The 26,963-nt window shown below is 39.2% G+C and overlaps 2 protein-coding genes and 1 non-coding gene across 3 annotated transcripts; 2 read left to right on the top strand and 1 right to left on the bottom strand.

Annotated features, from left to right (window-relative positions):
- Positions 1–9,422: 9,422 nt before the first annotated feature.
- Positions 9,423–9,529, bottom strand: LOC117274805 (small nucleolar RNA R71). Its single transcript, XR_004504991.1, has one exon. It is a non-coding gene; the product is annotated as a small nucleolar RNA R71 (small nucleolar RNA).
- A 12,046-nt stretch (positions 9,530–21,575) lies between these two features.
- LOC138901364 (uncharacterized) lies at positions 21,576–22,010 on the top strand. Its single transcript, XM_070189119.1, has one exon. The coding sequence runs from the start codon at positions 21,576–21,578 to the stop codon at positions 22,008–22,010; it is 435 nt and encodes a 144-aa protein (XP_070045220.1).
- A 2,071-nt stretch (positions 22,011–24,081) lies between these two features.
- LOC138901365 (uncharacterized) lies at positions 24,082–24,638 on the top strand. Its single transcript, XM_070189120.1, has 2 exons — positions 24,082–24,175; positions 24,361–24,638. Exons 1-2 carry the CDS (start codon positions 24,082–24,084, stop codon positions 24,636–24,638), a joined length of 372 nt encoding a protein of 123 aa, XP_070045221.1.
- The last annotated feature ends 2,325 nt before the right edge of the window (positions 24,639–26,963 follow it).

A 26,963-nucleotide genomic window follows, 5' to 3' on the forward strand; every position in this document is an offset into this window, starting at 1 on the left:
ACAATCTCTCATTGGGCTTCGGTGACTGTAAATACTCGGATCATGTGGGTAGCACTCGTTTAATCTCCAAATTAGCCCATAAATCGTGATAGGTCATGTGAAACTTAGTTCAAGGGAGAGATTATTGGGTGTGTGTGAATAAAGTCTCACATGAAAAGTAAAAAAGAAAAATTGATATACTTATAATGAGTTGAATACTCTTAATGATGAGAGGCATTTTGGGAAAATCGTGTGATCTTGGCCCAAAGCGGACAATATCATACTATGTTAAGAGTATCTTTGGGCCATTTTAGTCCAAAATTTTCCTTGTTCAGTTAAATAGAGATGATGGATGTAGAATCTGGTCAAGGGCCAAAATCACATCCACAAGAAGCCACAAGAAATTTATTTTACGATGAAGCAATTAAACAATAAACGCTTGTTTGAAAAACCATCTTATAATTGGATTTTAGTTTAATTGACTATAATTATACAATTTTTTAGTCGTAATTTATCAGTATGGAATTGTGTCATGATCCAAAAATTCTAACCCGTCGTGATGATGCCTAACACACTTACTAGACAAGTCGAATATAACAATAATAAAAAAAACAAAAAAGATAGAAATAACAGGAGTCTGAAAGCTTAATATAGCACAATACCGCTAATACATGATGAGTTCTGTAGAAACTGGTAAATATAGAGTCATGAACTCTATAACGGAATACAAGTATAAAACTAATTAACAATACCGTCTGAACTAAAAACAACAGTACATTAGAAAAGAGACGCTAAGACTACGGGTGAGAATGCAGCTCTACCTCGTCTAACGATACTCAGCTCAACAAGAAACTCCGCTACTGATGACTGGTCCCAACACTTGAATCTGCATAATTAAGTGCGGAGTATAGTATGAGTACAACTGACCCAATGTACTCAACAAGTATCATAACTAACCTCAGCGAGGTAAAATAAACACGAATTATAAGTGATACTTGCTATAACATATACAATTTAATCAATTTAACGAGTACAGAACAATAATGTGATCAACTCATAAAGTACAAAAAGAACCCTCTAAGTGTGTGTGCAATTACTCAAGTTCTCTGTTCAGTCAATGACATGGCATACAAAAATGATATGAAAATAAATCAGGTAAATAACCATGGAAATTGCAAGTAAAGATGAAATGCAAAATCCAAAACAAACATTGACCAGACTTTCCTCAATAATTTCATATCCGTACTAAACAACTTATCAGTTTTGCTCAAATACGCGTGTACACCATCAAGAGAAACATGAGAGGGTGAACCTAGGGGGATGGATCCATATCTACACGGTGCACAGACAACTCACGTTCTAATAATATTGACAGCACGGATAACTCATGTGCTGTACAGCCAAATCACGTACCAATAATATCGACCGCACAGACAACTTACGTGCCAACAATCACAATCCGCCCGACATGGTCACAAGCTACCATTCCAGATTATAACACACATAAAGAAATATACGAGAATACATGTATATGACCAATGATTATCAAGTTTCATACTCTTGGTGAGGTATAAATAATATGCTATGGTGTAGGCATATGCAATGTGTGCTATCACAGCTAGAACACACAATTTCATCACGAAATAGCAATTTATCAGGTTCAATCGGGAGAATAACCTCAACGAAATCTCAGATGTGGTAAAAATAGCTCACAAAGGGGTACAAATAGGAGAAACATCATATCTTAAAGCTTAACAATCAATTCAAGGCATGGCATAGCCTAAGCACTACCCCGAGCATGAAAATAGTACCCCGGTGCACGCATATAGGGTCAACCCCACACATATGCGCCACTCATAGCACGTAGCTATCATAGATAATTCAGGAAACTAATGCTTTAACCAAGTTTAGGTAAGATACTTACCTCAAGCAAGCCAAATCACTCCTCTAACAAGCCCTTCCCGCGTGGATCAATCTCCGGACGGCTCGAATCTAGCCAAAATAACTTAATACCATCAACAATAACCACAAGAAATAATTCCCAAATATAAAGCTAAAGTCTTGAATCAAATATGCAAAGTCAACCCCGAACTCACATTCCGGAGCCCGACAAAACTCACAAATTCTGAATATCCATTCAATTACGAGTCCAACTATACTAATTTCATCCAATTCTATCCACAAATAGACCCTCTAATCTCCAAATCTCACTCTCCAATACCATGGTCTAAAATTCCCAAATTTTCACTTCAAATTCACATAAACTAGGTGTAATAATCAACGGGTAATCAATATTTATCAATAAAAGTGATTAAACTTCACTTACCTCTTCAACTGTAGCAAAAACCCTCCCAAAATGAGAAAAACAATGAAACCCTTTGAATATAACTCTGCTAGTAAATCCGCACCTGCGGTCACTTAACCTCTTCTGCGGTCATGCTTCCGCGGAAAGTTGGCCGCATCTATGGCTCTCTCCCATAATCCGGCAATCCGCTTTTTCGGACAAAACTCGCACCTGCAGCGTCGCATCTGCGAAAAATCCTTCGTAGGTGCGGAAATCACTTAACTCCCCGCTCGTCCGCTTCTACGGGCTCCTAGCCGCTTTTGCGGCTCCGTACCTGCGGACTCTTTGCGCACCTGCACCAAACTGTTCGCATCTTTAGACTCCCTCAACAGCTTCCCTTTCCGCTTCTGCGACCCTTAATCTGCACCCGCGGCTCCGCATCTGCGGCCATGCCCACCGCAGATGCGATCACACTAGAAACCTTAAACCTTCAGCAATAATCACCCAATCCAAAATGATCCGTTAACCATACGGAACACCCACGAGGCCCCTTGGACCCCATTCAAACATACCACAAGTCCTAAAATACAATATGAACTTACTCGAAGCTTCAAATCACATCAAAGAACATCAAAACCATGAATTGTACTCCAATTCAAGCCTAATGAAACTAATAAACTTCCAACTTTTAAAACTAATGCTGGATCATATCAAACCAACTCCGAATGGCCTCAAATTTGGCACATTAGTCCCAAATGACATAATGGACCTATCCCAAGTCCCGGAACCAAAATCCGAACCCAATATCAACAAAGTCAACTCTCGGTTAAACTTCTCAACCTTCCAAACCTTCAACTTTCCAATTTTTGCCAAACGATATCAAATCAACCTACGGACCTATAAATCAATATCCGGACATATGCCTAAGTCCGAAATCACCGTATGAAGTTATCAAAACCATCAAAATCCCATTCCGGAGTCGTTTAGACAAAAGTCTTAACTCTTTCAACTTAAGCTTCCAACATTGGGATTAATTATCCAAATTAACTCCGAAACATCCCCGAAACTAAACCAACAACCCCGGCAAGTCACAAAACCACAAATGAACATAGAAGAGGTAATAAATCATGGAATGGGGCTACAATACACAAAATGACCGGCCGGTTCATTACATTCTCCCCTCTTAAACAAACATGCATTTTCGAATGGGACTAGAATCATACATTAAGTCTCAAATAGGTGTGGATATCTTCTCCGCATCTCCCGCTCGTCCTCCCAAGTAGCCTCCTCGATCGGTTGACCTCGCCAACAAACTTTCACTGATGTTATATTCTTTGACTTCAACTTTTGAACCTGCCGGTCCAAAATGGCCACCGGCTCCACATCATAAGTCAGATACCCGTCCAGTTGTACCGTGCTGAAGTCCAAAATATGTGACATGTCACCATAATACTTCTGGAGCTTAGAAACATAAAACACTGGGTGAACACCTGATAGACTAGGTGGCAATGCAAGTCTATAAGCCACCTCTCCCACTCTCTCAAGCACCTCAAAAGGACCAATATACCGAAGGCTCAACTTATTGAAATAATTAAATGGAAAAAATTATATTTTTTAATTCTCTAATGGAAAGAAAATTTCTTTTAGTTATATGTGTGATTACAAGGTTGCTTTTAAAATTCTCATTTATTTTTATTTTTAAAATGTATCATTCTTTTTACACTTATTCTATTCTATTTCCAATATCTAAGGAATATTAACAAACTTTTCTATTGTCCCGAAATAACAACAACAGCAACAATGATGTTAGACTATAATTGCGTGTTTTAGTTGCTTATCGCACTCTAATTTACTACACTTTAATTGAGTTTGAGCCTTAATCGCTAGTGTTTTACACTAATTGTGTGTTTTATGCCTTATAGGAGTGATTCCAAGCTATGTAGATGTTGTGGCATGAATTCATACTATTTTGGAGCTTTGAAGTCTGAGTAAAAATCAAAGGATTAAGTTGGGATCGAGTTCGGGGATCAACGGACACTAGTGCATTCAAAGAGAGAAACAAAGAATCAAGCCGGACGTCACCCAAGTGCATGATCGCACACCGAGTGTGTATGTGAGGCAGTGTACTATGCAAAATGCGCGACCAAGTGCGCGAGCACATCTCCGGGTGCGCGGCCGCGCACGTCCCCTTCCGGAAAGAGTCCTATTTCGGGTAGGAGAAGGTGTGTTCATTTGGGCCCGACCCTACTTGGTATATATACATGGAAAAAATGGTATTTTGAGGACTTTTGACATACTTTAGACCTAAGGAGGCTAAGTAGAAGTTGGAGAAGAAAGAGCACAAGGATTTCATCCTTCAATCGCCACTCAAGACAAGGGTTTGAATTGTTTTATGTTTTTCTTTAACTTAAACTTATTTGCGATGAATTTCTCCATATCTATGGAGTAATTCTTCTTTAGGAATTGATGGATTTGGTATTTTGAGAATTGTTTGTGGATATTAACTCTAGTTTTTATGTATTGAATCATTTTGGGTGTTTTACTTGTTGAAAGAGGCGTAACATGTGATGCTTTTGCATTATCTTGTTGATTGAATTCATTGATTCTTCTTAGTAATCGAAAGAGGCTAGTTGAATTATTGTTTAGACATAGTTAGAAGAATAATCGAAAAAGGTTCTCTTACAAACCAATCCAGTACGAATTCTTGCATATCTTCACCGAGCTTAACTTAGTTCATTTTGTGAGGTTGAAACTTAATCGAGAGAGGAGTTTCTACTGAACATTCGAACTAATAATAGAGTTAATTCGAGAGACTCACTTGAACCTTAGAAGTGAATTAACTAGAGTTAAATCCCAGATAAGTATTTTGCACCTATCAAATCAACCCCTATTTTCTCCCATTGATATCTTCTTTGCTTACTCTTGTTGCAATTGTCATCAGCCAATAGTTTAGACTCTTAGTTACTTTTAGTTTTAATCTCATAAATCTCAATATTTGATTATCTTGGATAGCAATTAAGCTATAAACTACAAAAATATGATTTAACTCCAATCCCTGTGGATACGATATTATATTATACTATATTCGACTAACGAGTATATTTAAGTGTGTGTTTTGTGCTCGTCAAATTTTGGTGTCGTTTCCGGGGATTGGCAATCAATAGTACTGGAAATAAATTTTTTTTTGGTAAATTATACTACTAGGTATGCCTAGTAGCTATTTTATTAATAATAAAAGAAAAAAGAAATAACAAAGGAAAAGTACAAGTAAGGGGACTAGCTACGATACTGTTGCCTCTATGCCTTGGCTATATAATCACTCATTTGCGCCTCCATTGCTTTAAGATGGCAGCCTCATGTAGAGGATCATGGTGTAGCTGCCAGCAAAAAGTCTCACAAGGGCGTATAATCTCATAGCCGCTTGGATCTTCCCAAAGGCATAGGAATATAGCACACACTGTGCTGGACCTTACCTTATAATTCCTATTGAGGCATAAAAAACCTTGTCAACTAGCACGCATGAAGAAAATACGAACTAGAAAGAACTTAATACTCTATGATCATCACAGAGTTTATAACATACTCCTTGATGATATTACATGTGATGATGCTTTGAAAATGATAAAATAAAATAATGTAAAAATTAGAGTCTTGCCCCTCATTCATCATACGTGTGAGTTCTTCAATTTGAAGTTCCCTAAATTCCTCTTCAACTATCTTCAATAAATCTTCAAAAATTTTCATTTCTTCTCCAATCGATGGGACCTTGTAGATGTGGTGGGGGCAACCCCTTTTTGCTTTGCAGCTCTTATTTGGAGTTGCCTGAGTGCTACTCCTTCATTCACCTTCTTTTTTCCACTATGCATAGGAGATAACTCTCCATTTCTAACCGCCTCTTCCCGACAATATGCAAGTAATTCATCTTCCTCACCTTCATCATAAATGGCTACAAGCAAGTTGGCCTCTAGTTGTTGATTAGCTAATTCTTGTGCGACCATCCATAATGGTTCATGCCTCTTCTTGGCAATATGCTTCGTTGCAGAAGCTCTAAATTCAGCTTTTTGGTGAGGTTCTTACCTGATTGTACACTACCTGGTTCATGTCTAAATTTCAGCACCAGTGCAGTTGTTTTTGAGCCAGCTGAAAATGCACCTTTATGAGGTTTTGGACTATCCAAAGCATCAAAAAATGCCCGGTCATGGTCTGAAATAATCTCACCTGAATAACTCTTCAAGCCTACTGCTGCGATTATCTGGCATTGTTGCTCTCCATACGAAACAAACACTTCACCCTCTTCATCCTTTTTTGCTTGTTCTGCCCATGTCCTGCGTGTAAAATTTAAATCAGCTAGAGTTGTAGAATTGTTATGCACAAGGTGCAAGTTTTTCCCAGCACTGTTCCAATCAAACTTCACATTGACAAGAGCATTAAATGGATTTGAACTACCTGGTGCATCACTGTCTCTTGAAATCTTTTCAATATGCTTCATCTTCAAATTGTTTGGAGTTCCTTTTTTTGCTGGATACCATTGTCCAGTCTTCATCATTCTTCACATCATTGTTATCAATCTTTAAACCTCCATGCAAAGCAGCAGTATCTTCAGCCTACAACAGAGCTATTTTTGCACCAGCAATTGCACGCTCAGCTACAGGTTTTTGGTGATGGTTACCATGTTTACCCACTGCCTTCACAACTTTAGCTGTTGAACTATCCAAAGCCTCAACACCTTCAAAATCTTGCCCTTTATCATGCACATCAGAATCTTTAAAACCTGCTAGTTTTTCAACTACTTTAATTGTAGCAGTAGGTCGATCACTTGATTCATCACCTCCAGTGCCTTTCGATTTCGGATTCAAAACACCAGCTATGATAGCAGTAGTAATTGATTCAAATTCCTTAGGCTTCAACTGCACCAGCTACTGTTGATCACTCCCTACTACTGCCTCTACACCAGTTCCTTTCTTATTTCCATCTGATAATTTTTGTAAAGTTGTTTGCCCCTGACAATGCCCTGCTTCAATAGATTTTTGGCCAGCAGCTCGACCCTTAGTAACAGTTGACGAAACTCGATCGATAACTGCACCTAGAACATTCTTCGAATCCTTAGTAATTCCGGTAATATCTGCTGCAAATGGAACTGTTACAGTACCAGTAACAACTATTATTTGTTCTTCACTACCTTCAACAGTAATTCCATTTTGTTTAGTCATATCAGTTTTATTTGAGGTATTAGCTTGATCAGTAGCAGCCTTCAATGCACCAGCAGTAGTTGTGTACATCCTCGCGAAAACCGTAGCAGCAAGGATATCCTTCAATCTTGTATCAACAATAGCTATCTTTTTCTGACCCTTTTCCAGCAGCAAAGCCTCATCAACACCTCCACGATCTAATGCAAAACCTGTATTAGTCATACTGTGCTCAGCACCAATAGCTGCAACTAGAATTGTTACAACACCAGTAATAACTGGTATATGTTGGTCTTTACTAGCCGTTGATCCTCGATCTTCACTGTGTGTTTTTTCTACTGATTTGACCCCTTTGCCATCAGCTAACTGCTGCAAATTTTTGGTTGTGACCAGCTGATCATTAACATTGGGTACACCAGCTCTTTGATCACCATTAACCAAGCCTCTTTTTTCATTCAATATTTGCCTTAAGTCTCCTTGAAATTTATCTCCCACATATTCAAATTCATGTACCTCCATCTGTTTTTCCTTTGGAGATTTTTTAAAAACTAAATGACAAACCTCCTCTTCATGACCTTGGTGTTTGCAAACAGTGCAATATGCAGGTAAGTTATCATATATAATCTCCTGGAAAACCTCCATAACTTTACCAGTTAAATTAACAACATGCTGTAAACGTACCCTTTTCGGCAACTTATCAGAGAGGTCAAAAATTACCTTAACTCTAGCAGTGCTAGGTCTTGATCTTGTTTGATTAGATTTATTAATTGCAATAGGGATGCCAACTGTTGAAGCTATAGATAATAGAGCCCTTTTCGCAAACAGATCTGGCACAAGGTTTGGCATTGATATCCATAGCTGCCTTAGTTGTTTCTTCCTTGGGATCAAAACCAATAGACTATGGGAAGATTCTATACTGATGCTCCTCTCCCTTGTGCGCAAAATAAGTAACTGATCTCTTCAGTGACATTACATTCCATGGATATGTTTTGCTACAGTAATCGCATCACCAAAATTTAGATGTGCAGCATCTTGATTGGAATTTATAAGAGCGCCCAACTAGGGTTTGTACGCCATTGGATTGCGCATCTTTTGGGATTGGTCCAGTGGCTTTTCACCACCGGACAACGGCATAGTGGCCGTTGCTGCGCTGCTAGTTACTGTTCACAGAAAACGCAAGTAGTTTGTAGTGCTAATTCAAGAATTTTTCTTTTTATTTTATTTCTCTTTTTTACATTTGGTGTTCCTTGACTGTGCACAGGCTACAGGTTAGATTGGTGCATGACTCGATCTTCTGGGAAAGAAGTGGTACCATACGAACCAGAAATCGAGAAACAACTATAACAGTTGGGGAAGGAAAGATATCTCCCCGAGAATATAGAGAAGGTTGGGCAATCCTCAACCAAAGAAATTATGGCTGGAGATGATGATAATGTGGATTTGGCTACAAGAGAGGCAGCACAACAATGAGAAAAAGCTGCATGAGATGTTGAGGAGACAGCTTTTCGAAATGCACAACTTGTCTTTGAGGAGGAGAGGGCTCGGAGAATGGCTCAGAATCAACCTTTGGCTGCAGACCAATTCGGAAACATAGCTCCCGGTGCTGGGAGACCATTTGGTGATTATGCTAGACCGGTATACAACCAAGGCTTATCTAGTGTGTGACCACCTCCAGTTGTAGCTAATAATTTTGAGCTAAAGCAAGGGTTGCTTCAAACTCTTCAAAACAGCTGTGTCTTCAGTGGAAAGATGAAAGAAGATCCAAACAACCATCTGATGGACTTCGAGGAGATTATGAACACCTTTCAATACAATGGTGTGTCACAGGATGCAGTTTACTTAAGGGCATTCCTCTTCACACTCAAAGATGATGTAAAGCACTGGCTTCGAAGTTTGCCTAATGGATTGATTAGAACATGGGATGAGATGACCAGAAAATTCTTGACAAATATTTCTCATCAGCTAAGACGGGCAAGTTTAGAAGAGAAATCCATAACTTTTGCCAGAACGAGACTAAAACCGTGTTTGAAGCGTGGGAGAGATTTAAGGATATAGTGCGAAAGTGTCAACATAGTGAAATTGAACTCTGGATGCAACTCCAGGATTTTTGGGATGGATTATCACCAGCCTCACGTAGAACATTGAGTAATGCGGCTGGAGGTCCGTTGATGAAGAAGATTCCAGAGGAGATAGTCATAATTCTAAATGAGTTATCTGAAGACGCAAATCAGTGGCCCTCTAAAAGTGCTGAAAGAAGAAGATCAACTGGTGTTCACCAAGATGATGCTAACACATCTGTGCAGGTACAGCTTGATGCCATAGCCAAGGAAATAAGGAAGTTGACCTTAGCCTTGATACACAGTGAGCCCCATGCAGCGTGTGATATATGTGGAAAAGGACACCCTACTCATGAGTCTCAAGCCTCAATCGAGGAAGTTAATATTGTTGGAAATCATAACTTCAATGCAATGGGTCAGAAGCAGCCCGGTTTTTCGTGGAGTTCACCTGGGGGTACTGCAAATGCATGGCAACAAAACAATCCTAGATTTCAAGGAGCTCCTGGTTTTTTGAATCAGTCGAGGCCTCAGTTCCAGCCTCAATAGCCAATTTCGTATGGGCTAGAAGATCTAATGAAGTACTTCATTGTCAAAGCAGATGAGAGATTAGATGCTCATGGTTCAGCTATCAAAGAACTTGGCACTGGTTTCTGAAATTTGGAGAAGCAAGTGGGACAAATTGCAAATGTACTGTGTGAGAGAATCCCAGGTACTCTACCAGATGACACTGAAAGAAACACCAAAGAAGCGGTAAATATTGTGACCTTGAGAAGCAAGCACGTATTGAAAGATCCCACTCCAGTCCAAAAAGAGGTGGTACCTGAAAAAGAAGTTGAGGAGCAGTTGAAAAATGAAGTTGATAAAAAGAAGAAAGGTAAGATAGTAGCTGAGCAAAAGAAGAAGGAGGAAACTTCAAGAAGGGAGGAATCTAATGAGAGAGAGCATATGCCTGCTCTACCCTTTTCCCTAGAGTTGTATAGAGAAAAGTTGGACAAGCAGTTTGAGAGATTTTTAGATATGCCGAGACAGGTTAATGCAAACTTGCCATTTACAGAAGTTATCTCACAAATGCCAGCTTATGCCAAATTCTTAAAGGAGATCCTTACAAAGAAAAGGAAGATTGATGAGACATCAGTAGTCAAGCTCACCGAGCATTGCAGCGTAATTTTTCAAAACAAACTCCCACAAAAGTGTGGAGATCCAGGGAGTTTTACTATACCTTGCTCATTAGGCACTCTTAATTTTGATAAGTATTTGTGTGATTCTGGTGCCTCAATTAATTTAATACCTTTGTCTATTTACAGGAAATTGGAGAATGAGCTTGGAGAGATAAGGTCTGTGCCAATATCTTTGCAGCTGGCAGACCAAGCAACTATCATACCCGATGGGATAGTGGAAGATGTATTAGTTCGGGTAGATAAGTTTGTACTTCCTGTATATTTCATTGTGATGAAGACGGAGGAGAACAAATTGGTCCCCCTTATCTTAGGAAGACCATTCTTAGCGACGGACAGAGAAATATTAGACATACATGATAGAAAGCTCATGCTTAGAGTGGGTGAGAAAACTGTGACCTTCGAGATGAATGTGGAGATAGGGGTGATAAAGGAGAAACCAGCTGCAAGTGTTGAGTGGAAGGTGAAGAGCTCAAAAGCGAAGGTTGCGGTTAGTGAACAAGATAAGTGTGGGGTGTACCCCAAGAAGGTTGAGAAGAAGCTGTCTGCATGGATGTGTGCACTAGTTCGGGCGAGAAGAATGGAGCCCGACTTTGACTCAGACCCCGACTAGAGATTCAGGGAAGTTTCCTCTACCTTATGCTTTTTAATTGTGTGTCATGGGGACATGCCACAACTTAAAGTGTGGGGTGGTGGATATGTGTATGTTGTATGTAGATTAGTTTTAGTTTTTGTTTGTTAGTGTAGTGGTTCGAAGAAAAAATTGAAAAAACATAAAAAATTTAAAATTTTCATTTTTTCCCGATGATGGATATCATCGAAAGGTTTCTTGAGGGATAAAGTTGAAAGAAAGAAGACAAAAAGATTTTCTTTTGTAGGTAGTGTAATAATTCCCCCTTGGTTTTTCTTTGGGCCGCGGTTCTTTTCCAAGGGTTTTTTTTTGAACCGGGTGTAGTTAGTTTTTATTTTGTAGAATAGTAGGAAACCTTGTGCTATGGTTAGAATTGAAAACAATGTCTCTTGACTTTATTATGCCTTGAGAATAGTAAGTGCTTTAGTTGTGACGCTTAGGCTCAATTTTTGTCTCTTGCATAAGTACCTTAATTTGTATAAGTTTAATTTTGTTTAACTGCTTTGACTAGAGTGTCTTGATGAGTCCGATCCTGAGTGAGTTATGTGCCATGTGTGTGTGAGGTTTTGTATTATTCTGTTCATTGCTTGATGTCTAGAACTTGACCCGTGTGTTTGCAAAGCGAAATAGTAGTTTTGTTCAGTCTTGGAAAGGATATAGGCATTTATTGGTTGAGCCAATAATATGCATTTACCCACCAAATTGTTATGTATCTTAGTTAACCCCGTTGAGCCTGTAATCCCATTTCTTTGGCAACCACATTACAAGCCTTATCCATTTGTTTGAATTTACCATCTATTTGAACCCTGTACCTCTCATGAGCATTTGAAATTGTCATGAACTTTGTAAAAAGTTAAAGTGTGGGGTGATTGGTTTGGCTTTTGAGTGGAACTATTGAAATAAGGATAAAGGTGCAATGTTTTGAAAAAGTAAGAGCCACTTGAAAGAGAAAAGAGAAAAAAAATACATAGTGTATTGTTGTGAAAATTATTCATTGATAAGTGGTAACTCTTGATGTATTTGTGCTTAAAGAAGTTGGGAGTTAATGTAAATTGATGTGAAGGTGGAGTATTGGTTTTACATATTTGTGGGGTTTTGAATGAAATGTATGTATTAAAGTGCTTAGGGAGGTGTAGTCACTCTTATATCCAAATGTACCCTACCCGTCACGCAGCCTACATTACAACCAATTAAAGTCCTACTTGATCCTTGACTGAATGAACTCAACTAGTAGAGTAGTACGCTACGGGCAAGCCTATGGTTCATCTTTTATGGCATATGAATATTGTTTCTGAGAGTGAGAGAATTCTTTCTATTTGAAGTTCCTAATTGTTCTTAAATTTGATTGTGTATGGAACTACTCTCTTTTGTTGTGAGGGCACGTGATTCATGAAGGAAAGGTAATGTCGTTGACCTCTGTGTTAGAGTAAGTGAGCGAGTTATAAAAAATGTGTGGTGCTTTTGAGTCAAATTTTGAGGCGAGGATGTTATGTAAGAGTGCTTAATCTATTTTAAATATTCTTGGTATGATGAGTTATGAGAGTTGAGTAATGAGGTGGTGTCTATATAAAGTGTAGTTTGATTGCTCGAGGACGAGCAATAATTTAAGTGTTGCATGTTTAAGTTGCTTATCGCACTCTAATTTAATACACTTTAATTGAGTTTGAGCCTTCATCGCTAGTGTTTTGCACTAATTGTGTGTTTTATGCCTTGTAGGAGTGATTCCAAGCTATGTAGATGTTGTGGCATGAATTTATGCTATTTTGAAGCTTTGAAGTCTGAGTAAAAGCCCAAGGATTAAGTTGGGATCGAGTTCGGGGATCAACGGACACTAGTGCATTCAAAGAGAGAAATGAAGAATCAAGCTGGATGTCACCCAGGTGCATGATCGCGCACCGGGCGCGTATATGAGGCAGTGTACTGTGCAAAATGCACGACCAAGTGCGCGAGCACATCTCCAAGTGCGCGGCCACGCACGTCCCCTTCCAGAAAGAGTCCTATTTCGGGTAGGAGAAGGTGTGTTCGTTTGGGCCCGAGCCTACTTGGTATATATACATGGAAAATGGTATTTTGAGGACTTTTGATATATAGTATACCTAAGGAAGCTAAGGAGAAGTTGGAGAAGAAAGAGCAAAAGGATTTCATCCTTCAATCCTCACTCAAGACAAGGGTTTGGATTGTTTTATGTTTTCCTTTAACTTAAACTTATTTGCGATGAATTTCTCCATATCTATTGAGTAATATTTCTTTAGGGATTGATGGATTTGGTGTTTTGAGAATTGTTTGTGGATATTAACTCTAGTTTTTATGTATTGAATCGTTTTGGGTATTTTACTTATTGCCTATATATTCACATGTGAATGTAATCGAAAGAGGCGTAACTTGTGATGTTTTTGCATTATCTTGTTGATTGAATTCATTGATTCTTCTTAGTAATCAAAAAAGGCTAGTTGAATTATTGTTTAGACCTAGTTAGGAGAATAATCGAAAGAGGTTCTCTTACAAATCAATCCACTACGAATTCTTGCATATCTTTACCGAGCTTAACTTAGTTCATATTATGAGGTTGAAACTTAATCGAGAGAGGAGTTTCTACTAAACATTCGAACTAATAATAGAGTGAATTTTAGAGAATCACTTGAACCTTAGAAGTGAATTAACTAGAGTTAAATCCCAGACAAGTATCTTGCACCTATCCAATCAACCCCTATTTTCTCCCACTGATATCTTTATTGCTTACTCTTGATGCAATTGTCATTAACCAATAGTTTAGACACTTAGTTAATTTTAGTTTTAATCACATAAATCTCAATTGTTGATCATCTTGGATAGCAATCAATCTATAAACTACAAAGATATTATTTAACTCCAATCCCTGTGGATACGATATTATATTATACTATATTCAACTAGCGAGCATAATTAAGTGTGTGTTTTGCGCTCGTCAAACAACAACAACAACAACAACAAAAAAATCGAGTATAGTCTCACAAGTGGGGTATGGGAAGGATATTGTGTACGTTAGCCTTACCCCTACCTTGAAGGTAGAGATGATGTTTTTGATAGTGTAATGATCCTGCCACGACCCAAACCGATGGGCCTCGACGGGCACCCGGTACCTTACTCAACCGAGTACCAACACAACGTATCTTTTTATATCATACTATCATAGATAACTGAGCCGGAGAGGCTGCCGTGAGATAGGTAGAGTACAACATGTAATACCAACTTATACATAAGACATATGGGCCTATAGGACCAAAATAACCACTTGTACACTGAACATAGGCCGACAAGGCCATACAAGTTTTTACGTACATGACATCTATCTACAAGCCTCTAAGAATACAAAATTGTCATAAGGGTAGAGACAGAGCCCCGCCATACCAAACAATATACATCTAAATCATACTGACCAAACAAGCAACTCCGGAGAAAATGGAGTACACCAACATCTTCTGCTGAGTTGATCGCCTACTTGGAGGACTCTCGACCTGTCTATCGAGACCTGTGGGCATGAAACACAGCGTCCCCAAGTAAAAAGGGACGTCAGTACAAATAATGTACCGAGTATGTAAGGCAATATACTGAAAGCTGAAACTGAACTGATAATATAATAACTGAAAGTAACTGGGAGTCAAAGATAATCTGAAGATATACTCACCTGCTGATACTGACTCAACTCTCTCAATATAGTAAGTAAAATATCTGTCCGGCCCTATAAGGATACATATATATATATATATAACTGCTCTGTCGTAGTAGGCTCGCTCATAGGCGCTCGGCCATACTAGGCTTTGTATCTAGGCCAACTGGGCTCGCTCATAGGCGCTCGGTCATAGCAGGCTCGGTATATAACTTACCATCTGATCAGAGGTAATGATCAGAGGGGCCTGCCCATCGATTATAGCTCGATGGTAATGAAAATACTGTAATACTGTATATATAGGCTCTTTGCTCTCTTGACTAGAAGAAGACCATACTCAATTAAATATGAAGTCCCGATAAGGAGAATACTGTAATTTATGAGACTAAGATAATGTATATAAATTCGGGAGTATGAACTTCTCTTTATGCCTCGTTATCAAACACATGTAATTATGAGATCATGCCAAAATGAAGGAAGAGCTTAGACTTAACATACCTGAGTCGATTCTCTTGAGAAAGATTACACCGTACTCCCCTAAAATCGCAAATACCACATTGTTATAGTATTAAATAGCCTTCGTATGAAACATTTGAAGCTATTACATTGTTATTTCAAATCAACATCTTTGCCAAAGCTATCATGTTCCATTCTATGTCTTTGTGAATTTGAGCCTTCGTATGAAACATTTGAAGCTATTACATTGCTATTTCTAATCAACATCTTTGCCGAAGCTATCACGTTCTATTCTATGTCTTTGTGAATTTGAAGAGGCATTCTTAATCATATCTTTCAACCAAAAATGAGATAAGGAATCTCTTAAATTAGTAGAGGTGAGCCATTCACTTTGGTGAATAAGAGAGGTCATTTTTAACCTTTAAAGTGTGGGCCACCTTGAAGAATGATTTAAGAGTCACTTAGTTGATTTATGTTGCTGCCACGTTGATGCTTACCCATTCCCAATCAATTAACCACCAACATCTTAAGTAATTGTTAATCTCCCACTAAAATCAATAATTACCTGATTATCCACATAATCAAGAATTATCTCAAATTACTTAAAATACTACTCACTTTTAATACACCTTACTATCGTGGTCATGTGTGGCACTAGTCCATAAATATCGGGTATTTTAGCTCGGACCATATTTTATCCCAAAATGTCAAACTTCGACGAATATTCATTTTCTTCGATTTGGTTACCCTCTCACCTTCACGAATTTACTCATTACTTGTTTGAAATAGAATAATGCTTATAATCTCAAAATAATTCCATTCCCGAAAATACGTCGATTAACTTACGATGAAACTTTAATTTACGAAAAATGCGGGATATAATGTCTTATTTCCGAGCTTCCATCAATTTATTTATGGCATACTTTCACGTACGAAAATATAGGGTGTAACAGATCCGGCCAGATATTTCATGTATTTGAGACCCGTTACCCTATTTGATGCTTCATGTATGCTTTTTTATTCTTTGTGACTTGTGGGGATGGTTTGTTTGGTTCCGGGAAGTTTTAGAGTGAATTAGAACACTTAGTTCCAAGGTTGGAAGCTTAAGTTATTAGAGCTGACCGAGATTTGACTTTTGTGTAAACGACCTCGGTTTGTGATTTGATGGTTCTAATAGGTTTGTATGGTGATTTTGGACTTATTGGGTGGAAATTGGAAAATTGAAGGTTTTGAAGATTCATAAGTTTGACCGGGAGTTGACTTTGATGTTATCAGGATCAGATTATTTTTCCGAGAGTTAGAATAGGTTCGTTATGTCATTTAGACTTGTGTGCAAAATTTGGGGTTATTCTGGGTTGGTTAGACGTGGTTCATCTTTTGAAAGTTAGAAGTATGATTAGGTTATTAAGCTTGAATTGAGATGCAATTTGTGGTTTTGATATTATTTAATGTGATTTGAGGCTTCGACTAGGTTCGTATTATATTTTGGGATTGGTTGGTGTGATTGGACGAGGTCCCGAGAGGCTCGGGAGTGTTTTGGATGAGTCTCGGATCACTTAGAGGCTTGAGGCAATCTGGTTCTGGTGTTTCCCCACCTGCGTGGTTCGGACCGCAGGTGCGAGTCCGCAGAAGAAGACATGAAGATGTAAAAGTGAAGGATGGTTGGACAGGAGAGGTTCGCAGAAGCGCGGAGGTTTGCACATCTGTGCAATAGCAGATGCGAAGTGAAGGGTGAGGATGCAGAGCAGGCCAGTTTGGAGCTATGCACAGAAGCTGACTCTTTGGCCGCACATGCGATATCACAGAAGCGGAGGGGTCTGGGAGTAAGTGATACTCGCAGAAGCGAGTATTTGGTCGCAAAAGCGACACCGCAGAAGCGGCAGATTTTGCCGCAGGTGCGAAAGCACTAGACAAAGTATATTTTATCGAGGGTTTGACTTATGTTTTCATATTTTGAGATCGGGAGCTCGGATTTGGGCAATTTTAAGCTGATTTTTACCACGTAGATTGGGATAATTTTGATTTTGGCTTTTTGTTGATCTATAGGAGAAAATGGAAATTTTGTGAGTAAATTTTGGAAAGTGAAAAATGGAGATTTGAACCTCGAATCAAAGTCTGATTTAGATGAAACTTGTATATTTGGACTCGTGTTAGAATGAGTGATCGGGATTTATGACTTTTGTCAGGTTCCGGGGTGTGGGCCCGTGTTGACCTTTTGGTTGACTTTTTGTTATTTGATAAAGATTGGAGCTTTGTTACTTGGAATCAATTTCCATAGCCGTGTTTGATGTTACTGAGTTGTTTTTACTAGATTCAAGCCGTTTGGTGTTCGATTCGAGAGGCTAGGGCTTTCTGGAGTATTGATTCTTGTGCTTTGAGGTAAGTATCTTGCCTAGATTTTGCATGATGGTATTTTTCCCATAGATTCTATGATTGCTATGTGTTGGGTATGATGCACGAACGTGGTGACGAGCGTATTTGCGTACACTATTATTATTCATGATCTGAGTAGACCTTAGGTTGTTATGCACCTTGTTTTTCTATCATGCCTTTGTGTAACATGTTCTCTCTACTTGTATGACTACTTGGGCTATTATTCAGGATAAAAATTATGTCTAGGCTATGTGTTTCTCTGTTTGAGACATGTTTGGGCTATTTTGCTCTATTGAGTCATTTTCCCTATTTGTAGCAAACGTTTTCAGTCATGACACTATATATGCGTGTTATTTTTACCATTTCTGTATACTTCTTTCATGTTATATAAAATGTTGTTGATTTCCTTACTTGAGTGCTAGGAGTTGAGTGGAATTGTGGCACATTGGTATATTTCGTGCGGTATGTTGATTTATGATATTATGAGATATTGGTATTTTTGAGTTTTGAGCGGATTGATGACTATGCTGGGGCCTTAGAACCGTATTGATATTGATATTGAGGTGACATGTACGACATGCCCCCTATTGGGCTAAGTGGTATTGATATTGAGGTCACACGTGAACCAATCCATTTGGGCTAAGTTATGATGATCGTTGACTTTTGATCCGATTAGCGCATGAGCTAGGATCCGCCCCTTCAGGGTCATGTCATAACTCATGGTCTTTTAGCCCTGTGATTGCAGGCACTTGGTATGTGCATAGTGATGGGCTTTATGCCAGGCACCCGTACAGTGCTGAAAGTGTGCTTATTTGATGATTTCATTGTCGATTCATTGATTTTGGCATTGTTACTTGTCATGCAGGCATATAGATGTATCTTTCTCATGCTAATTGAACATTTGTATCTTGAGATTGATGACATAGCTGATTTGATTGGAAAGTATGCCTATTTTTTTGTTAACGTGAATAAGTTAAACTTGTTAGTCTTGAGCTGCTTTCCCTTTATTGTTGTTATTATTATTATTATTATTATTATTATTATTATTATTATTATTATTATTATTATTATTATTATTATTATTATTATTATTATTATTACTACTACTACTACTACTACTACTATTATTATTACTACTATTATTATTATTACTACTATTATTATTAGTACTATTATTAGTATTATTATTATAACTATTATTATTATTAGCATTATATTACTATTATTATTATTATTATTATTATTATTATTATTATGATAATTATTATTATTATTATTATTATTATTATTATTATGTTTTTTGTTGTATCTGTTTTGTTGACTATTGAAAATGAGCAGCAGACTTTGCCAATCTCATTACTGTCTTCAGCCCGAGGTTAGGCTTGCTACTTACTTAATACATGGGGTCGGTTGTACTCATACTAGACTCTGCACTTTATGAGCATATCCAAGTGTTGTTGATAGAGCTGATTGTTAGAGAGTTGCACCAGGTTTCCTTTGGTGATTTCAAGGTAGCACTGATGTTTCCGTCTGCAGGCCTTGGAGTCCTTCCCATTACTTTTGTTATTACTCCCTCCGTTTCATATTATCAGTCGTGGTTACTAAAATTATTGGTCATTTTAGAAGTTCAAGACAAAATTAATTATTTTTTCTTTTTTACCCTTAGTAATAATTATCCTTGAAGACTACAAAAACCCCAATTATGACTATCTTTGTTCAAATACCAATGAAGAAAGATTAAATATTAAGACATGAATAATGGTAAAGTAGTAAAATTGCATCCTAATTGATTTTTCTTAAGGGGTGTATACAAGAGAATCATGACATATAATTTGAGACAGAGGGAGTACTATTTATGTACTTTAGACTGTATTGTATCATTATATAGACTGTTTTACTTATTTATTCGGTAGAGCTCATGTACACATTGACACTAGGTTCTCGGATGGTATTTCAGTTGTATTGCTATATTGCTTCAGTTATTTATCATATTCCTCTTTTGATACTTTTACTTATTGTAATTGAGGTTCATTTATGTATATTGGATGTTGGCTTTCCTAACAGACAGTGCTAGGTGCCGTGACATCATTTGGTGGGATTTGGGGTCGTGATAATTTGGTATCATAACACTAGGTTGTGTAGGTCTCACGAGTCATGAGCAAGTCTAGTAGAGTTTTATGGATCGGTACAGAGACGTCTGTACTTATCTTCTAGAGGCTACGAGACTATTAGGAAGCTCCACTTCCTTCATTCTTTATCATGCGAATTTGGTTTATCCTTAAGTCAGAATCTCTAGTCTTCTATTCTCTCATAGATGGTGAGGACATGATCGTCAAGTGCAGCTGGGCAGACGCTGGTACCCCAGGCTAGGGTCGTGAGAGGTCGCAGTTGATGCTGAGGTAGGGACGGAACACGCACTGCAACTAGAGCCCTTGCTCGTGCAGCTATTGCCACCAGTAGGTCCTGTTGAGGATCATGTTCAAAACTATGATGAGCCACATGTACCAACTCAAGTTCCCCAGGGCCTATTTGTTTCACCAGCTGTTAAGGATGCTTTGGTTTGTATGGTTAGGTTGTTCGAGAGTTTGTCTCAGGCGGGGGCATTTCCTACTGTACCAGATTATTCTTAGGAAGGAGGCAGAGCGCAGACTCCAGCTACACGTATCCTAGAGCAGGTGGCTCATAGTTATCATACTCCTGCAGTGTTACCAATTGGTGGAGTTCAGCCTACTATTGTCGCGCAACTTGAGGAGAGACCCGTGATGTCAGCTGATAAGCTGAAGAGGTTAGATAAGTTCACCAAGTTTCATCCTCCTCACATTAGTGGTACACCTTCAGAGGATGCTCAGGGATTCTTAGATCTTTGAAATGAGACTCTGCGCAATTTGGGATTAGTAGAGTCCAATGGAGTTGATTTCACCACCTTCCAGATGTAGGGTCCAGCCAAGAGGTGGTAGTAGGTTTATGAGATGAGTCGACAAGCATGATCACCTCCTCTTCCCTGGGCTTAGTTTTACAAGGTCTTTTTGGAGCATTTCTACCCTGCACTAGGAGAGAGGAGATGAGGAGGCAGTTTGAATACCATCAGCAGGGTTCGATGTCAATTACTGAGTATGAGATGAGGTTTATAAAGTTTTCCCATCATACTACTATTGTGGTTCCTACTGATGAGGAGCGAGTGAGGAGATTCATTGATGGTCTTCATTATGGTATTCGTATTGCTATGGCTAGAGAGGTAGAGACCGGAACTCCATTTCACCAGGCTGTGGAGATAGCGCGTCATATAGAGCGCATTCATATTGAGACCAGAGAGATGATGTAGGGTAGGGACAAGAGGTCATGAATTTTAGGTAGTTTCAGTGTTGCCTCATCTGGAGGTTGAGGTTGGTTTGGGGGAGGCCGGTCTAGCAGACCAACTTATCACTCACTGCCACCTAGTCGAGGAGCTACTATACAGTCTCCATTCAGTGCACTCCCAGCACAGGGTTCTCATCACACTCTATTTGTTCAGGGTTCATCAGTACTCGATTTTTTTGTGGATATTCTGGTTTATGGGGTCCGACTCAGGCCCCGCAGTCATTCCCAGTCAGAGGTTGCTATGAGTGTAGAGAGTTTGGACACGTCAGAAAGTATTGCCCCTATTTTTGTAGAGGTCCAGTGCAGCAGAAAGATCAGACTATGGTCCCCGCACTAGTTGCTACACCACCCGCTCAACCAGCTTGTGGTGTAGGTCATCTAGGACGTGGTCGTCCTAGAGGGGGAGCATAGTCTAGCAGGGGCTAGGCCAGATGTTATGCTTACCAGGGAGGATCGAGGTTGTTGCTTCTGATGCAGCGAGTACCAGTATTATTTCTGTGTGCCGTAGGGATGCTTCAGTATTGTTTGATCCTGGTTCCAATTATTCATATGTGTCATCATACTTTGATTCTTGTTTGGATATGCCTCATGGTTCTTTTGATGCTCATGTGCATATGTCTACACCTGTTGGTGATTTTATTGTGGTGGATCGAGTTTATTGGTCATGTGTGGTCACTATTTGTGGTTTTAAGACGAGGACAAACTTCTTATTATTGGATATGGTGGATTTCAATGTGATCTTATGTATGGATTGGTTATCCCCATACCATATTATTCTTGATTGTCACGCTAAAACTGTGACATTAGCAATGCCAGGGGTTGTCAAGATTGGAGTGGAAGGGTTCTCTTGGTTGCACTCCAAGTAGAGTGATCTCATTCTTTAAGGCTCAATACATGGTTGAGAAGGGATGCTTGGCGTATTTAGCCTTTGTCAGAGATGTTAGTGTTGATACTCCTACTATTGAATCAATTACAGCAGTGAGGAAGTTTTCGGATGTGTTTTCAGCAGACCTACCAGACATGCCACCCGAGAGGGATATTGATTTCCGCATTGATTTGGCACCAGCCATGCAACCTATATTCACTCCTCCATATCGCATGGCTCCAGTGGAGTTGAAGGAACTGAAGGAACAATTGCAAGAGTTGTTGGATAAGGGCTTCATCTGGCCTAGTTTTTCACCTTGGGGTGCGCCGGCATTGTTTGTTAAGAAGAAAGATGGATCTATGAGAATGTGTATCGACTATCAGCAATTATACAAGGTGACCATCAGGAACAAGTATCCATTACCACGCATTGATGAGTTATTCATCAGCTTCAGAGTGACAGGGTGTTCTCGAAGATTGACTAGAGATCGGGGAGTTACTAGTTGAAGATTAGGGCTTCGGACATTCCTAAGTCTGCTTTTCGGACTCATTATGGTCATTATGAGTTTTTGGTGATGTTGTTTGTGTTGACTAACGCCCTAACAGCTTTCATGCACTTGATGAATAATATGTTCCAGACTTATTTAGATTCATTTGTCATTGTGTTCATTGACAATATAGTGGTGTATTCCCGTAGTAGGGAGGAGCACGAGCAACCTTTGAGGATTATGCTTCAGACTTTGAGGGAGAAAGTTATATGCTAAGTTCTCCAAGTGAGAGTTTTGGTTAGGCTCCATGAAATTCTTAGGTCATGTTGTATCTAGTGATGGGATCAAGGAAAACCCGAAGAAGATTGAGGCAGTTCAGAGTTGGACCATATCCTCTACTACTATAGAGATCAAGAGCTTTTTAGGTTTGGTTGGTTATTACTGTCTCTTCATAGAGGGATTTTCATATATTGCAACCCCATTGGCTAAGTTGACTCAGAAGGGCGCTCCATTCAAGTGGTCAGATGAGTGTGAGGAGAGCTTTCAGAAGCTCTAGACAGCATTGACTAAAGCCTAGTGTTGGTTTTGCCTTCAGAATCAAATTCATATACAGTTTATTATGATGCTTCATGGATTGACATTGGGTGGGTGTTGATTCAAGATGGTATGATGATTGCCTACTCGTCACGCCAGTTGAAGCCCCATGAGAAAAACTACCCACTGCATGATTTGGAGTTAGTCTCTATTGTACACGCGCTCAAAATTTGGATGCATTACTTATATAGCGTGTCTTGTGTGGTGTGTATGGATCATAAGAGTCTTCATCATCTATTCAAGCAGAAGGATTTGAACTTTAGGCAACGAAAGTTGTGTGAGCTATTTAAGGACTCTATGATATCACCATCCTGTATCATCCGGGGAAAGCCAATGTGGTAGCAGATGCCTTGAATAGAAAGGCAAAGAGTATGGTGAGTTTAGCATTTATTCCGACTGGAGAGAGGCCTTCGGCTATGGATGTTCAGGATTTGGCCAACAGGTTCGTGTGCGATTGGATATGCCGGAGCCTGGCGGAGTCCTTGTTTGTGTTGTATCTCAATCTTCCTTGTTTGAGCGCATCAAAGCTCATTAGTATTATGATACCCATTTTCTTTTCCTTAAGGACACGGTGCTGCGATGTGGTACTAAGAAGATGACTATTGGTGATGATGGTGTGTTACGGCTTCAAGGCCAGATTTATGTTTCTAATATGGATAGGTTGAGAGAGTTGATTCTTGAGAAGGCTCATAGTTCACGATATTCTATTCATCCGGGTGTTGCGAAGATGTACCGCGATATGAAGCAACATTATTGGCGGAGAAGGATGAAGAAAGACATTGCTGGATATGTTGCTCTGTGGTTAAATTGTCAGCATTTCAATGAGCATCATAGACCTAGTGGGTTGCTTCATAAGATTGAGATACCAGAGTAGAAGTGGGAGCGCATCACTATGGACTTTGTTGTAGGTTTGCTACAGACATTGAGGTGATTTTGTGCTATTTGGGTCATTGTGGACAGACTGACCAAGTCGACACAATTTATTCCAGTCATGACTTTCTACACTTTGGAGCAGTTGGTTAAGAATTACATCAGGGAGTTTGTCTGCTTGCATGGTGTGCCTGTGTCTATTATCTCGGATCAAGGTACTTCATTTACTTTGCATTTTTGGAGAGTTGTTTAGGGTGAGTTGGTGCGTAGGTTGAGTTGAGTACTGAATTTCACCCTTAGATGTACGGGCAATTCGAGCGGACCATTCTAATTTTGGAGGATAAGTTGAGGGCATGTGTCATAGATTTCAGAGGCCAGTGAGATTAGTTTCTTCTATTAGCGGAGTTTGCCTATAACAACAACTATTATTCGAGCATCCGGGTGGCTATGTATGAGGCACTATATGGGAGGCACTGTCGTTCTTCGGTTGGTTGGTTTGAGCTGGGTAAGGCTAGATTATTGGGAACAGATTGGGTTCGTGAAGCTTTGGAGAAGGTGAAGTTGATTCAAGAGCGGCTATGTCCAAAACAGTCCAGGAAGAAAAGTTATGCGGATAGGAAGGTTCGTGATGTGGCCTTCATGGAGGGTAAGAATGTTCTCTCCGAGTTTTGCCTATGAAGAGCTTGATGAGATTTGGGAGGGAGGGAAAGTTGAGCTCTCGGTATATTAGTCCATTTGAGGTGCTAGAGAGAGTTGATGAAATGGCCTACATACTCGCTTTGCCACCCAGCTTAGTGGGAGTTCATCCAATGTATTATGTTTTCATGCTTCGAAAGTACTATGGGGATCTGTTACATATGTTGGATTTTAGCTTGGTGCAATTGGACAGGGATTTGACTTATGATGAGGAGCCGGTAGCCATTTTGGATAGGCAGGTTCAGAAGTTGAGGTCAAAAAATATTGCATCGGTGAAGGTTTAATAGAGAGGTCAACCTGTTGAGGAGGCGACTTGGGAGATCGAGCATGATATGCGGAGCATATATCCTCAACATTTTGATATCCAAGGTATGATTCTAAACTTGTTCGAGGATGAACGTTGTTTAAGAGGGAGAGAATGTAATGATCTGACTGGTCATTTTGTGTATTTGAGACATGTTCCCTTATTTGATGCTTCTCGTATGCTTTTTTTTTTTTTGTGTTTTGCGGGGATAGTTGGTTTGGTTTCGTGAAGTTTTGGAGTGAATTGGAATACTTAGTTCCAAGGACGGAAGCTTAAGTTATAAGAGTTGACCGAAGTTTGACTTTTGTGTAAATGGCCTTGGGTTAGTGGTTTGATGGTTCCATTACGTTCGTATGGTTATTTTGGACTTAGGCGTATGTCCGGATTTAGATTTGGGGGTTCGTAGGTTAATTTGGTTTTATTTGGCGGAAGTTGGAATTTTGAAGGTTTTTAAGGTTCATAGGTTTGAGTGGGAGTTGACTTTGATGTTATCATGGTCGGATTCTTATTCCGAGAGTTGGAATAGGTTTGTTATGTCATTTGGGACTTGTTTGCAAAATTTTGGGTTATTCTGGGTTGGTTAGATATGGTTCGGCTTGAGTTTTGAAAGTTGGAAGTATGATTAGTTTATTAAGCTTTAATTGAGGTGTGATTTGTGGTTTTGATGTTATTTTATGTGATTTGAGACCTTGAGTAGGTCTGTATTATGTTTTGGGATTGGTTAGTATGATTAGACGAGGTCTCAGATCACTTTAAGGTTTATGGTAGTCTGGTTCTGGTGTTTTTGCACCTATGTGGTTTGGACCTTAGATGCGAGTCCGCAGAAGCGGATATGAGGACGCAAAAGTGAAGGATGTTTGGACATGCGAGGTTTACATAAGCTGGGAGGTTTTTGCATCTGCGCAATCGCAGATTCAGAGTGAAGAGCGCAGATTTGGAGCAGGCCAGTTTGGAGCTATCCACAAAATCAAACTCTTAGGCCACACCTGTGATGTCGCAGAAGCGAGTATTTGGTCGCTAAAGCGACAGATTTTGCCGCATGTGTGGAAGCACTGGACATAGTATATTTATCGAGGGTTTGGCTTATTTTATCATACTTTGACACTCAGAGCTAGGATTGGGGCGATATTTGAAGCGATATTTACCACTTGAATTGGGGTAAGTATTCTCAACTCAGATTTGATTTGATTTTATGATTCCATCTTTGTTTTTGGCTTTTGGTTGATGAAATCTAAGGGAGAAAATGGGATTTTGTGAGTAAATTTTGGAAAGTGAAAAATGGAGATTTGAACCTCGAATAAAGTCAGATTTGGATAAAAATGTATATTTAGACTCGTGTTGGAATGGGTGATCGGGATTTGTGTCTTTTATCGGGTTCCAGGGTACGGGCCCGAGTTAGCGTTTTGGCTGACTTTTTTACTATTTGATGAAGATTAGAGCTTTATTATTGGAAAAAATTTCTAATGCCATGTTTGATGTATTGAGTTGTTTTAAACTAGATTCGAGTCGTTTAGAGGTTGATTCGAGAGGCAAGGACTTTTTGGAGTATTAGTTCTCACGCTTTGAGGTGAGTATCTTGCCTAGGTTTGACTTGAGGGTATTTTCCCTGTATATTCTATGCTTGCTATGTGTTGGGATGATGCATGTACGTGGTAACGAGCGTATTTGCATTCACTATGGTTATTCATCATACGGGTAGACTTTAGGCTATTATGCACCTTGTTTTGCTGTCATGACTTCATGTACTGTGTTCTCTCTACTTGTATGACTTTTTGGACTATTATTCATTGTAGAAATCATGTCTAGGCTATGTGCTTATCCGTTTGCGACATGTTTAGGTTAGTTTTCTCTATTGAGTCGTTTGCCTTATTGTAGTCATGCTTTTTCAGTCATGATATTATATCTACATGTTATTTTCACCAATTTTGTATGCTTCTTACCTTTTATCTCAGATGGTTTTTGTTTCCTTACTTGAGTACTAGAGTTGATATAATTTGTGCGGT

Source organism: Nicotiana tomentosiformis, chromosome 11 (genome assembly GCF_000390325.3).
Source record: "Nicotiana tomentosiformis chromosome 11, ASM39032v3, whole genome shotgun sequence".
NCBI classification, from domain to species: Eukaryota; Viridiplantae; Streptophyta; class Magnoliopsida; order Solanales; family Solanaceae; genus Nicotiana; species Nicotiana tomentosiformis.